The sequence below is a fragment of the Pollicipes pollicipes genome, unplaced genomic scaffold (assembly GCF_011947565.3).
Source record: "Pollicipes pollicipes isolate AB1234 unplaced genomic scaffold, Ppol_2.1 Scaffold_5724;HRSCAF=6776_pilon_pilon_pilon, whole genome shotgun sequence".
NCBI classification, from domain to species: Eukaryota; Metazoa; Arthropoda; class Thecostraca; order Pollicipedomorpha; family Pollicipedidae; genus Pollicipes; species Pollicipes pollicipes.
The window spans coordinates 15,610,778-15,625,871 of NW_023596746.1; the positions used below are offsets into that span (position 1 = coordinate 15,610,778).

The following is a 15,094-nucleotide window of genomic DNA, read 5'->3' on the forward strand; positions in this document are numbered from 1 at the left end:
CAGAAATCGTCCCATTTTACGGGAAGACCTGCTATCGTAAAATGAAATGGCACGCGCTGCATTTACACCTCCCGGAGTTCACCCCCACTAGGGCAGGCCGACCCTGCATCGGCACTGAAAACACCCTAAGGCTACAGGATATGCATTCAACCTTCCCGAGGTGCGTCCGAGGGTGCTAGATTTTCTATCCCCGCCCTATGTTGTTATTGCATATCGTGCTCTTTTACCGTCCGTTTCTAAGCACTTCCGGCTAGGGTTCTTCGGAACAGATCGCTCGTGGACGAGTTACCCCATCTCTCTGTTGGAGGCGGGTGGGAAGCGCATTGCGGCAACAATTTTGTGGCTCTGGTGCAAACCAACCACTCCCCAGCTAAAAACGTTTCGCTGAATGTGCTAGGTCCAAAAGAGTCCGGCTTGTGGAAATATTCATGTTTAAACCAGCCCCTAAAGAACGGCGGTTTTACGCTCCCGTGGCGTTGGTGCCATTGATGCTGACGTCACAACGTCACCTACCCGGAATGCAGTAATACGAAGGCTTATCCCCGATCTGGACTCGACCATCCACCGACCTGGCCCCTACCACTCACCAACCTGGCCCAGCCGCTCAAAGATCACATATCCAGCTAGACCCTAGTCATGATCAACGTCAGCTCACATTTCTGCTGGCGCGCTGAGGGACCAGACTGAAAGCCTCGTTATCACTGGTCTCTATGACCCGTAAACTGAATATGATGTCAAACCAGAGGAAGCTTCAAATGATGAATGTATTCACAACGACGATGGTGACTGATAACTATAATGGTTAATGACATCCGACAACATACGGCCGGCGCTTTTCATCCCGAGGGTTCGTGAACCATCCGTCGGCTGCGAGGCTACGTTTGATCACGGGCCAAATGGGAGTGTTCACGGCATCAACATCTGTGACGTCAGGATCCTCTTGATGCAACCCTTGAGGTTCCCGTGATACGCATCCATTGTCCTGTGAGCCAAATCAAGCCCTTCCCACCCCCTCTCCCGACCGCTGTTCACCTGCGGGTGACACTGACAAGGCCTGCACTGCCCTCTACGTCCAGCAACGTGCACTGCTAGGCGTCAGCACCGTCGACAGATGGCACGTATCGCACTTCTCCGGCGTCGTCGGGCGTTTCCATGACAACGGTCTTAGCGCCGGGCGGCGCGCCGGGCACCTCAGCCAAGGAGACCTTGATGATGCGACCCTGGGAGTCCTGCAGTGTGCCCTTGCCGGCGAGCACGTCCTGCAGGTGCTCGGCCGTGATGCCCTGGAGCGCGCCGGCGCCGCCGCAGTCCCCGCCAGCGCCTGGGCGGGCGGTGCCGAACTAGGTCAGAGCGCCGGCGAAGCGTAGCCGCGCCACGGCCGGCACGGCAGAGGCCATCGTGCATCTACTAACCAAGCTCCAGTAGGCATGAGCCGAGTGAGGCAAACCTTCGGAGGTCGTCTCAAGGACAGAAGCACGGCGACAGACTACTGGCGTCATGAAATCAAATCAGTAACTGCGCACATATCTGCATGAACATCTTACGGCATGGACACCCTGTAAGACACATGGAAACCCACCAGCGGAGTCTTCCGTGCGAGCCTTCTTGGCAGCTGGTGCGTCCTCCTCCGTGGAGCCGTTCTGCAACACAATAACCGGTCACAGGCGAGCTCAACACTACCTTTCGCACTCATTACAGGGTTGCGTGCACGTAACCGCGCATCGCATGAACAAGAATTAACTTTCTTTTCGGCCCAGTTCTCCCCGGCAGGAAATCGAACAAGTGAACGAGAAGAGCAAAGGATTCTCACGACGAACAATACAGAAATAATCATAAGGGACAACCTCGGAAGAGTGAAGAATAGCGAACGATGGACAGGTAACGATCAATACGACGGTCAGGTTCCCTCTCATCCGCCTTCCCCCGTCCCCTCCCCCCCCCCCTCACCTCGAGCCGCTCGTCGGAGCCAGTCTCGGCCGAACGTTCCTCCGTCACGTCCACCAGACCCCACTGGACGTTCTCGGCGCTGGCCCGCTCGACCGAGGATGCCACCGCGTCAGCCGACGGCAACGGGAAGCCCATGCGCAGCAGGCGGCCGTACGCCGTCTTGCCCACCTGGCGAAGGCGGCATGATCGTGTCATGGTCGACAAGCGCCACCACCACTCAGAAGCCGGGCGCGCTAGATTCCGTCTGAGGCCCGGTCACCATGCAGCCGTAGCCGTACCAGCTCGCACGCGCGGCAGACTGACACAGACCAAACACGACCGCAGACGACACACGAACGCGCGGAGAGTCAGCGCCGGCAGCAGCACACAGACGTGCTGTGCAGCTGTCGCCCGGCTCCAATGGATCGCGTCCACAGGAGGGTCAGCACCGGCAGCAGCACGCAGACGTGCTGTGCAGCTGACGCCCAGCTCCAACAGATCGCGTTCACCGGTGAGACGACGCCCTGCCGCCCGCTAACAACCAGCGCCGATCACCGACGCGCCACGGCTTCGATGCGCTCACCCACAGCGTGTTTTACACCACACGAGTGACAAGGACGCCTCGGCCGTAGCGTGGGGCTGGGACGGAGGGTGGTGGGCGTACCTTCTGTATGATGTCGCGTGCTATGGTGAGCGTGGGCACGGCCCACTTCACCTGCGAGTCGCCCATCAGGGCCCGGCGCTGATCCTGGTACTTGAAGAACCGCAGAAACCTGCCCCACAAACACAACAGAGCTGCACGCCAGCACGGAACGCAACGGCAGGGATGCGCTATCCACATCGTGTGCCCAAAAGGCACTCGACTGAACAAGTCACTCTGAAAACATGTGTACAGAGATTCATTTCGGCAACTTTCATCTACTGAATTCCACCATACATACATATAATGATGTAACCTGCAGTTAACGAATACCGGTTATCAATGTGGTGATAACAGACATTGACATGAAGACACAGACACAGACACAGAAACGTCAAAATACCAAGCAATGCAGTATACCAAAATACCAGTGCAAACATAAAATCCTGTGCAACCAAAACCACCCAATCATCATCAATTAATTAATGCCTTGGGATCCCTGCCTTTCATGAGCCTACACGTTGAGGGAGCAACGGGAAGTTACCTGCTACATAGGATCCGCAAGAAAAAATGCTTACGACTTGGCTGGTTGGACCCCGCACAACCCAGCTATTGTAATCCACAGAATTAACGAACTTGCGAGGCCTTACGGTGTCAGCCACCGGGCAAAGTATCATGAAATGTGCCCATGTTGGGGTGGAAAATGGTAAGAGTGAGTTGGCTGCACGCGCGTTCTCTCTGTCTCTGTCTCTGTCTCTGTCTCTGTCTCTGTCTCTGTCTCTGTCTCTGTCTCTGTCTCTGTCTCTGTCTCTGTCTCTGTCTCTGTCTCTGTCTCTCTCTCTCTCTCTCTCTCTCTCTCTCTCTCTCTCTCTCTCTCTCTCTCTCTCTTTCTCTCTCTCTCGTCCCTACCCTGTGGTTCTAAGGCAAGGGCCTCCAAAGCGACGTTGACCGCTCCCTAGCCTTCTACTGATGTTGCTATAGGTTCAGCAGTGCTAGGCTGACGAATTCCTTTGTAGCCGGTCCTTAAACTACATCATGTAGTTAGTCTGCTTCTTTCAAGCATTTCATCAGTTGTGGTTGCCGTGACCCAAACGCAATCCTTCAACAAATGCTTGAACCCCAGCAGCCGCAAGCTGCGTGCTGGATCGCGAGTGACCGACCGGGCGCAGCTCTCGCTAGTGTGATCGTCCTTTATCAAGCGGTGTTCGTCTCGTGTCACTTAGACTCAGGCCCGTCACTACCAGACCCCGTTTTGACACGCGTTCTTCAGACACTTCTCATCCCGCAAGTTTTTCGTTACATACAAATAAAAAAACTAATAGGAGGGGCAAAATTTCTGTCATGATGCTAGAAAGTGTTGCAAGTTACCTGCTACAGGAAAACACAGCCTGACCGAATAACGTACGAAGGCATACCTTGAAAAGACAGCACAACATGCAACTGGTTGTGTACGTTTTGCTACCAACTGCATGGCAATGAGATTGATGCTTTCGGTGACGAGAACAAAACTTCTATTAAAGGTTACAGTAATACAAACCAGTAAAACTGGGGAATGGGCCAACTAGGGTGGACGGCCGAAAACGCATTTTCAAACGTCTGTGGGGCCACCGACATGCTGGAGGTTGTAGTACGATAAGAGTCACAGTATGCCATCTGCTTTTTTTTACTAAAAAATGAGGCAAGCCAAGCAAAAATAAAAACAAGCGTTCGGCCCATCTGCTGTGGCTGCTATCAAGCCCAGCCTGAGGCCCGGCAGTTTGTACAATTTACATATTCTGGCATACCAAGGACTGGGGAAAAATATCGACGAACACATTAACCCTTATCTTATCACCTCTACCAAACCTATAAAAAGCACTGCAAGAGGCCTTGTATCATTTTTTTATGAAACACCAGCGACTGCATAGGACAACTTGAAGCTCAGAAGGCACGGCATAACCAGGGTTCGTATTCACTTGGGATCCGAAGGCCCTGACCACTCGGCCATTACACTACACCCCTCTCACCATACAACTGCATGCCAATGGAAGCAAAAGGAATTGGCACTACAAAAGTCTCACAATAGTTTCCAACAACGATAACAGGCATGTGATACCGCAAGGTACAGGTGTTACTAGCCACAGCTTTCCACTGCCATGAAATCCAGGTTAAAATATTCATACTTTGTCCTGCGCTCTGTCCCGGCCACAGCGGCCACAGTGGAGCAATTATCGCACGAGCGGGACCACCCGCAAAAACCGATCTGGCGCGCTATTCAAGGGATTATGCCACAGCTTTCGCATTCAACCCACTGATCTTCTTTCAGCGAGGGCGATCGGAGCAAGACAAGCGCGGCCGGTCTGTTCGCCCTAAAAAATTCACCACCCACCTTCTGATCGGACAAACATCGGAGCGTAAACGCCTACAGACTGTTCCCCTCGTTCGCGAATGAACCACCCGCGAAATCATTTGGAATGCGTTGGACTAGTTACTGACGTGGTTTCCATGGCGGAGATCTTCCTCTTGAGCGTGTTGAGTTTCAGCGTGAGGGCCTCCGACTCCCTGGCGAAGTTGTCAGAGTCCTCGAAGTAGCGGGAAAGCGAGCGCTCGTACTCGCGTCGCTGAAGCAAAGTCGACAAGGCCGTCGGAGACGCGACCGGCGGAGCAGCGAGACAAACGGCCGCCGGCGTGTCCAGTGACACCGCTAGCTGTTTCATCAAAACCACACACATTTGGACGTCATGGCTATGTTCATCACACGGGTGCTGACAGATAACATCGAATACGACCGACAACTGTCCACATAGCAGGCGTCGCAATAAAGGAACACTTAAATGTGTCGAGACTGACAGACTGAAACACATATAGTAGAGCCACGCTTACACCAAAGCCTCCCTCCCCCGCCCACCCTATCCTATCCTATCCTATCCTATCCTATCCTATCCTATCCTATCCTATCCTATCCTATCCTACCCTATCCTATCCTATCCTATCCTATCCTATCCTATCCTATCCTATCCTATCCTATCCTATCCTACCCTGCCCTATCCTATCCTATCCTATCCTATCCTATCCTATCCTATCCTATCCTATCCTATCCTATCCTATCCTATCCTATCCTATCCTATCCTATCCTATCCTATCCTATCCTATCCTATCCCATTCCATTCAATTCCATCCCATTCTATCCCATCCCATCCATCCCATCCCATGACCCCTTCCCCACGCCCCTCTCAATCCACCGCACCAGACCGCGACCAGCACCGATCTCCGACCAGGCCGCAGCTGCAACTGCGGCTGCGGCTGGAACCGGGGTCGGGATAATGAGCACCCTCACCTGCTTATCCACCTGCTTGATGCCCTCCACCAGACGCTTGACGTCCTCGTCATCCATGTCCGGGTTCAGTGCCAGTACATCCGCCTGAGGTCAGGTCAGGTCAGGTCAGGTCAGACGCGCCCGGCGACAGGTTCAGTCAGAGCCCGGGCGAAGGGGGGCAGATCGGTCAGGTCCATATACACTGGAGCACGTAGATACGTCCCCACGTGTGCCGCTTCGCTGTGAGCATATAGCATCTGTCACTATCAAAATACCGTAACAGCCATCTGTTGAAGATGGGTCAGCCATAAGCGCCATTTTTTTTGTGCTACAGTAATTTCAGATTCACGCTTTCTGTGTTAAAATCCGCCTGTTACGCCACTGTCATAAGCCCATGCCTGAGCTCGACCAATCGGCCAGCGGCTAGCACTCTCTGTATAGAAGCGTTTTCAACACTTTGCCATTGAGAGAAAGCAGCTGCTCGTGCACAGTATAAGGAACCCATTTTAAGTCTGCAGTGGACAAAATCAAAGTACATATGGTTTAAGAGCACGTTTTATGGTGGTGATCAAGGAGTCCCATTGAAAATGCAGTGAAGATAGCCATTTCGAATGGCTTACATGGGCTTCTCAGGAAAGATTTAAGAGAAGGCTCTACGGTCCGATTCATCCAAGCCTTACTTAGTTGCGTACGGGTGCAACCTAAAATTCAGCACAAAACATGATAATCTCCCTTCACAAAATAGACGGAACAATGAAAAATGGCACGCGGAAGATAACAACGCGACGCAAGGTTCGTACACTGAGATGGGAGATTTCAGGCCGCGTCCACAAGTACGATATCAAACGAATTCGCTGAGCCAGCTTCGCCCAAACTTGCCGCTACGATTTTCATGAGCGTGGGAGGAGAAACCGCAAGATGTGTACACAGAACTAGAGTACAGCGGTACTCACCATCACAGGAGAACTATCAGGGTTCTGTGCTTCGCCAGCCTCCTTCTCCTCCAGCACTGGATTGACCTAGAAACAAATCATAAGTCCGGTTAGTGTCGTTGAAATTATAACTTACCAGGGCCGAACTCTGGTACAAGAGACACTACAAGTAGACAATTAGTGCACTCCGTTGGTTAGCGTTAAAATGAAGGTCCTACACAGCAACATCCATATCCGACGACCTTACATCCACAGCGCAGACGCCGCTGATGGTCGCAGTGATCAACACCCGTCACTTGCGAGCAGTGACTGACCTGTGTTTCGCAGAGCTTAAGATTCTTCCTCTCGTCGTCAGATACGTCCGTCTTCAGTTTGTCCTTGAGACAGTCACTGATGCGGCGCAGCTCTGCGGCGGCCGGTCGGCGGAGGTCAGGTCAGGTCAGGTCAGGTCAGGTGGGGCGTCACGGCGCAGGCGCGGCTCGTAGCTCGGCACACGCCGCCCGCCGCGCCACTGGAGAGCCGCGCTCCACGTCCGGGCAGCTCCGCGTGGAGCCAACAAAGCTGACACAGGCCGACTGCCGTTCCGAACGACTGACGAGCATCCCGTTCAGCGCGGTACTTCATCACGCGGCTGAAGCGAGGTCGTGACCCGCGCTCCAACGGCAGCACGCAGCACAGAACCAGACTCAACACAAACGCCGAACTTGTGGCAGTACGTATTACAGCCGCAGACGCCACACATCCGTCTGCGGCCTCCATCGAGGCCAGTCCTCCGCGGAAAGGACACACCACAGCCGCAGACACCACACATTCGTGTGGCGCCTCTGTAACAGTCTTAGCGCTGCAGACAGCAGTCCGCTGAGTGGCCGGACCCAATGCCCGACCCGCGCCTGACCTGCCAGCGTCAGGTCTTGCAGCGATACCGTCGCACCATTCTTGTGCACCAGCTGCAGGCCCTCGTCCGTCACGTTTACAAATACGGGACCCATCTTCTTCCCTGCGGACAGTGGGGCGCCGGTTCAGCTCCGCCCCCGCCCGCCACAAACCGCGCAGTGCCCTGGCGCAGGCGTCGCGCAGGACACTGGCCCAGGACCGCGCAAGGCACTGGCCCAGGACCGCGCAAGGCACTGGCCCAGGACCGCGCAAGGCACTGGCACAGGCACCGCACAGAGCACTGGCACAGGCACGACGCAGAGCACTGGCACAGGGCGTCTCACCGCATATAAACAGTTCGTTTCACCTCAATGCAAAGTTGGAGCATAAAACCGTCATCAAACTACCAGAAAAAAACAACCAAAATGCGAACAAAAGAACATGGTGGCGCCCTGGTTCTCAGCATCAGATGGCAAATACTTGTTCCGTTAGCATGGGGACCACCAGTTGGACACCAGTTACGACGCGGCACTAGGTAGGTGATTATATACATGCTAGCTACTATAAGTAGATTAATATCCATATACAAACGACTGGACCCGCCGCCTTTGGGAACATATATGAATGGGACATAAATGTATCAGAATATCCTTATAACATGATTTCAAGAGGTAGCGGCGCGCTGATGATGTGCTTCCACAAATAAATCCCCAACCATGACTGGGAAAATTAGCGGGCAATGAAACTGGCGTGATCCGATGTTCTTAATCGATGGCTGCATGGATTTAAAGGGCTGGCGGTTGTAACCACTTCGCAGGGTGGAGGTCGGAGGCCAGAGGTGCAACCACCTAGTAGGTCGGAGGTCAGAGGTGACGTAACCACTTAGGATGTCGGAGACCGGAGGTGTAACCCCTTCATTCGGAGGTCGGAGGTAAGACGTGTAACCCCTTCGGATGTTATAGGTCGGAGATGTAACCCCTTCGGAAGTCGGAAGCTGGAGGTGTAATCACTTCGGAGGTCTGCCTTGACAACGATGGCGTTGCACGTTTTCCGGACAATTACTGGCATAACCAAAGGTCGGATGACGTTGACAGTTTAGTGATTGGTGACTTTAGCCACCCCGTGCAGTGGGTTTCAAGTATTCCGCTGCTCTCGCCGCCGAGGTCTGACACAAGTCCTTAGATAATGGGAATGTACACATCGAGCCGCGCTCTGGCAGTACGATTACCTGCTTTCTCCTGCGCGGTCATAAGCTTATCTTACGTTGCCGTGACACCTGGCGGCCCAGGCCTAGACGGTTTCCAACCCGTGTCCTTCAGCACTTCGTGGTTTTAGCATCTCCAGTTTGCCATGCTAGCAAAGTGGGAACGTGAAAAGCGTCCATTTCGAAACGTTGCAGACATGGCTATGGCCAATGACTGTATGATCTTTTATCCAGACCCATTGCGAGAGGCATCCTCATATCTATACAAACCAGCCTCGGTGCATTCCACCAGGGTCATGCTCCCAGACTTGGTACAAATAGCCTCTGGGTGTTGTACCTTTGGAAAGCATACCTGGGTCCGTTTTATGGCTGATGTGCTTGGGTGTGTACGTCTTCCGAGCTGCGGGGGCCGGCTTTGGCTTAGGCGCTGCGAAACAGTATATGGTCATCTCAGCGTCTCGTCAGCGCAGTCATCTCGTCATCTCAGCCGACAGTGCAAACCGCACTGTTTGTACTGTCGCCTAACATGGCCGTATGAAATGAACATACTGAGTTCAGCACAAACGGCCACAGGAAAACCCACGCCATACTTAAAGGTTTTAAACGTATATCACGTTTCAAAGGACGACATGGCATGGCAGGCTCATTTATGAGCGCATTGGTGCATACGGCTTAATTGTGAAAGCAACTCAATACACACTGTATCTCAAACCGGCTACCGCTCGTACCACAAAAAGTCGTTTAACCTCGCAAGTGTTATGACAATCAATATACGTACGACGGGTCGCGGATCAGGTCAGCGACCCTGTCGTGGCGAAAGGAGGAGAGGGAGCGCCCTTACTCTGAGCGGCGGCGGCGGCGGTCGAAGGTCGGAGAATCACCTTCTTCTTGCCATTGTCAAACAGGCTGGGGTGGGAGCCAGCCTTCAGAGTCTTGTCCGCGTTGAAGTTCTCGGGCACAAAGTGTTCCTGCCCACCACCGGGGGGCGGTAACGTCAGCAGCGGCTCGCGAGGCGACGCCGAGGCGCGAGGCCGAACCCAGGTCAAGGTCGGCCAGCGACAGGTCGCCACCGAACACGAGTTATGCGGGGGCGCACGTCCAGTCAGACACCAGGCCAGGGGACCAGGACACACACGTCGGATGACGTCACCAATGGCCGCATCTGACACGGCTGCAGGCTGGGCCGGCCAGACGTCCGTGCAAGCCCTCCACACAACAGCCGGCGCGCTCGTCATATCAGCCGACAGTGCAAACCGCACTGTTTGTACTGTCGCCTAACATGGCCGTATGAAATGAACATACTGAGTTCAGCACAAACGGCCACAGGAAAACCCACGCCATACTTAAAGGTTTTAAAACAGAAGTCGCACGCATGCGCACATGACACGGTTCCGGAAAATTCTGCCACTTCCACTGTACATAAACCATTGTTGGCAGTGTTCACGACCGAGTTTGCAGCAAGTTTGCACAAGCTGAAAAACTGAGTTTGCACAAACAAACAAAGTGAAGGACGCACCTTGCAAACTCTCATTTCCAAGGGCCGTTGGGTCTTCGGGTCCAGGTCACCCCTTTTCCACGCATGTTTGCTTGTAGCTGCCGAGATGATCGAAGACCAGGCGCGATGGAGATCCTCCGGGAATAGGTACATGCTGAGACACCGAGGACCCGGATGTCAGCCGCTGCCGCCAACACCGACCACAGCAGCACAGACACCGCAGACCCCCCGACGTCAGCCGCTGCCGCCAACACCGACCACAGCAGCACAGACACCGCAGACCCCCCGACGTCAGCCGCTGCCACCAACACCGACCACAGCAGCACAGACACCGCATCCACCCCGACGTCAGCCGCTGCCGCCAACACCGACCACAGCAGCACACACCGCAACCCTCCCCCCCCCCCCCTCCGACGTCGTCCGCCGCCGCCAACACCGACCACAGCAGCCCGGCTAAATTGCTTCCCATGGGGAAATGATTTCGCCTGCTTCCCAGCGACAAAAAACAAACCCGCATCTCAAGCAGGACTGGGCAATACACGCCGCGAATCTCGAAACAGATTAACAACTCATTCACCGCCACCGAGCGCTTATTCCGTTCGGAAACGCCCATCCGTTTTTCCCGTTGTGATGCCGCATGCTTGGCCTAGGCTACATCATAAAAACACGCACCAAGGTCCGTTTGAGACACGTAACGGCCCTCGCTCCAAGGCACACCTGTCCAGCACGACCCGACCCGACCCGACCGGTCCCGGGTCCCGCCCGGCAGCGCCAGCGGTCCGGCGGTGGCTGACCTGTCCGCCAGGTCGACGGTCGTGCAGCCGGGCACGCAGCAGGCAATGGGCGCCGGCTCAGCCGGCTCAGCCGCCTCGGCGACTGCCTCCTCGTCGCCGGCCTCGCCGCTACTGTTGTAGATCACCTTGACGCCGCCTGGGAAGCGCGTGGGCACCGCTGACGGCTGGATCAGGCCGCGCTCATCAAAGTCTGTCAACTCGAAGTGGTCCTGCGATGGCGGAGAGTACAGGGTCATTAGGGCGGCAGGTGGTATCCTGAGAATACAAAGCACACCGATGCACGACACAACACACACACACGCACGCACGCACGCACGCACACATACACACACACACACACGCACGCACGCACGCACGCACGCACGCACGCACGCACGCACGCACGCACGCGCATGCGCACGCGCACGCGCACACGCACACGCACAACTTGACGCGTACCACACAGAGGTGTTTCACAAGCTCTGAAGCAGTTGTGTAGGCACATGACAAAATATAATAAATTGCATAAAATACAATGATAATCTGTTGTTCACACACTGATACCTAACATGCCACAGCAGAAAACACCAGGGCCGCATCCCGTTACTGCAGTCCGGAACGCCTCCAACGGAGCTGTGTCGTACCTCGCAGAGTAGCTTGAGCTTGGGCTCTGGTGCGTTAATGTCGAGCGTCGGGTATACAGCCTCCAGCACGCTGGTCCAGGCGGCGCGCATCTCACCCTCCACGGGAAAGGTGCACATGCGGCCGTGGCGGCGGCCACAGCCGGGCACCACGCACGACACGTCCGCCGGAATGGTCATTGGCACGTCTGTCGACAGAGACAAGCACTGACCATGGCTGGACATGGCCTCCTAATGACAACACTCGCTGCACTGTGTCTGCTCCCAAGGGATCAATGGCACCCAGCTGTGCCATGTCAACTACAGAATGAATGTTGAATTGCACATATCCTTTAATGTTAACATTTATTTCCATCTACAACTATACATCAGTCCCAGTTGGGTGGACATTGTTGGAACTGAGCCATCAAATCCCATCCATTGTTTTCCCACAGAACAGCCAACTGATTGCTATATACTATACCACACATGTGGTAGACTATGTGGTTTTGCCTTCTAGAAATAATGCTCAGCATTTTTGTCATCTAAAGTTAACTGACACTTGCCAATAAGAGAGCCAGCAGGTACTGGCAATGATGTTATAAACCTGCATGACAAATATTGAATCTTTGTTCTGGGAATTTAAGAACAAGCTGAAGCCAACATTCTCTATTGCCATGAAATGAAACAGCCATGGTGTCAGCATCACACCATATTCAATGAAGAATCATGGTATACAAGCCTTTGGCAATTGAGACTGATAGAAATCTCACAGGGCACACTACATGCATAAGATCATTCCATTTTCTTCCTTGAGTTCAGAGTCCGGACACTCAACAAGCCATGCCAGCAGTGGCTCTGGGTTAAAATCACCCTAAGCAAACTAATCATGAGTAAACAGTTTGACATCATCTACAATGAAAGACAGACCCATGTTTACCTTCATCTTCCTCTTCCATTGTATGCTCCATGTCATCCTGTGGCATGTCTTGCAATTCAGATGCAGCCATGCTCTCCTCATCTTCCTCTTCAGTGAGGATATTTGGCATGCTCTCACTGGGCTGCTTTATTGCCAGCTTCATGGTCTGCAATAATACGATATAATATATTTGTCTCTAGTTTGTCACAGCATACCTGGTAAGCTCTGCTTATGGCACCTACCTATTCACTTATCCAGTCAGCAACAATACAACAGTGATATAAAACATATCCTACAGGAGAGTGAAAAGCTGCCTTCATTCTCCAGTGCAGCCCCCATATGGTGTGTCTAAGTTGCTTAGTTGATGAAGACTGACCTGAACCTAGAATGTACCAGTACAACCTTAATGTGCAGTTTTATGAAGCATCCATGCATACTGAATATGTCCAAAGTGTGTTTTATTGTTCATAGTTGGATTTCCTTTTATCACAAGCTGTCCAATGCATGTTTATTATATGTGGTATTAAAAAGATGGTGATGGGGATGCTGATGGCGATGATGATGATGCTACTATGACTTTGTGATAATAAATATTTCAGGGCATTCATTCAGATAAAATGTGATGTTACCTTGACAGCTCTGCTTGCCATGTGCTCTGGGGTGTGGGAGGGGATGATGGGGGGGGGGGGGGGATACAATAAGGTGGATACTTACTCACCAGTCTGCAAAAACAAGGAAAATTTTGACAAAACTTTGCTGTGGTGGTATTGAGGCAAGGATTAATATTTAGGGCAGGTTGTATAACTTTTGGGAGGGAATTTCTTGATTAAAGAAGCTCACATTATCTTAGCACAGGTAATGGTATCTTGAGGAAGGCACTGATCTGGGGCAGTATTTAAGCAAAACTGGACAACACAGAGGTTTGTAAAAAGCAAAGGAGTGATATAACCAAAAGGCCTTCTGACGCATTTCACTTACGCCAGCTCCCGTTGCTTGTACTGAGCAGGTAAACCAGCCACAAGCAACTCATGCCAATTGCCAAATAGGCCAATGCCAGAATGGCAGCTGTAATACTGTGATATCATATTGTTTGCACTTTTAATGGAAGTTGCATTCTTAAATGCTGTAACGGTAGTAGCATACAGGTGGCATACAAAACCCTGAATGGTTAATTCAGCAACACTTGTCCATCTTCATAAGATCATGAGGAAAATCTTTGAGGCTGCCCAAGCCATCACATCATCAGCATCTTCCCTAAGAAGAGAGGTTGGCTGCCCCATCTGAGACAGGATAGGACCTGCTCCCAAAATCATGTGGATTTGGCTAGCATGCCATTTTCTTGCAGCCAGTCAATTAAAGACGGCAAGCATGTGCCAAAACAAAATCGTTATGCTGCCAAGGGCCATACTGTGTTCCAGAGACATCTTCTGACCCTGCCCCCCCCCTTCCCCGCCCATTACCGTCGTCCCTATACTGTCATTCCACACATTGACGACACTTCGGAGCCCGCCTGATAAAGCCGACCGAAAACGCGACGAAATGAAGTAACTACAATTTCACGGAAAAGAACGTGGTTATTTACTTACCCTTCGTTGTCAATTCCCCAATGTGTAAAACTTATATGTAAATACAATTCAACTGCGACCTAACGCCGGGGCATGCCCGTCCCCCTTCCAAAACCTACGCACAACCGCCGCGGCACAAACCCGAATAATCTCACCGACGTATGCATCAAAACGACGCCATGATAGTGACGTCAGCATTTCAGGTGGTGTAACACGAACTAACGCTTATGATTGCATTTTTTTGCATAGAAAACGCTTTTTAGTATCCATTGGAAGTATTGATTTAATCAACGGCCGAAAAATCGTCGCATTTCCTGGACCATTCTTTTGGAAAACTTATCACTTTCGATGTGCTATTATTCTTTTACGTCATAAGATGGCGGCCTGTCCGCGATCGTGAGGGCGAGGATCGGGGCGCGAGCCCCCAGCGGCGTGTTGTGGTAAACATCACGGATTGGTGGTAAGTGTGGGCCCCGCGTCGTTGAATCGGTGAGCATTTCTTCAGCAGGCTTTATTACAACTTTCACTGTTCAAAGTTAGCTCGGCCTGAGGGAAAGATTAGGTTTTCCTGTATGGTAGGAACTTGGGGCTTACCTATTGCGTGCCTGCTTTTCTGCATAGGCTCTGCGGAAGAAAATGGGTTGAGTTAAAAGAGGTCAGGTTGTGATGTGACCTGGTAGATGCAGTCATTACAATCCAGTCGGGTTTTGCTATTTGCAGGTCCATGGTTTGGTGCAGTAAATTGGTGGTGTGAGTTATTCAATTGTGCTTGCTTTTACATTTTCATCACGGGCTCATGGAACAAGTTGCCATTGAGTTGGAGGAAACCAGTGTAAGGCTGCTAATGCATGT

The 15,094-nt window shown here is 52.5% G+C and overlaps 1 protein-coding gene across 1 annotated transcript; it reads right to left on the bottom strand.

Annotated features, from left to right (window-relative positions):
- Nucleotides 1-746: 746 nt before the first annotated feature.
- LOC119102712 (uncharacterized) lies at nucleotides 747-14,397 on the bottom strand. The gene is made up of 16 exons (XM_037226170.1): nucleotides 14,264-14,397; nucleotides 12,699-12,843; nucleotides 11,783-11,967; nucleotides 11,160-11,368; nucleotides 10,387-10,519; nucleotides 9,712-9,838; nucleotides 9,223-9,297; nucleotides 7,689-7,790; nucleotides 7,108-7,199; nucleotides 6,815-6,880; nucleotides 5,883-5,966; nucleotides 5,042-5,166; nucleotides 2,591-2,699; nucleotides 1,948-2,115; nucleotides 1,580-1,640; nucleotides 747-1,321 (listed from the first exon to the last, which is right to left on the bottom strand). Exons 2-16 carry the CDS (start codon nucleotides 12,838-12,840, stop codon nucleotides 1,089-1,091), a joined length of 1,911 nt encoding a protein of 636 aa, XP_037082065.1. The 5' UTR covers nucleotides 12,841-12,843; nucleotides 14,264-14,397; the 3' UTR covers nucleotides 747-1,088.
- Nucleotides 14,398-15,094: the final 697 nt, after the last annotated feature.

Bases quoted from the DNA above. Each gene is read 5' to 3' on its own strand.
- LOC119102712 (XM_037226170.1), bottom strand. From the start codon at position 12,840: ATGAAGCTGGCAATAAAGCAGCCCAGTGAGAGCATGCCAAATATCCTC. The intron at 11,369-11,782 runs GTACGACACAGC...CCGCCATCGCAG, and splicing joins AGCTCAAGCTACTCTGCGAG to GACCACTTCGAGTTGACAGA. The intron at 5,967-6,814 runs GTGAGTACCGCT...ACCTGACCTCAG, and splicing joins CTGATAGTTCTCCTGTGATG to GCGGATGTACTGGCACTGAA.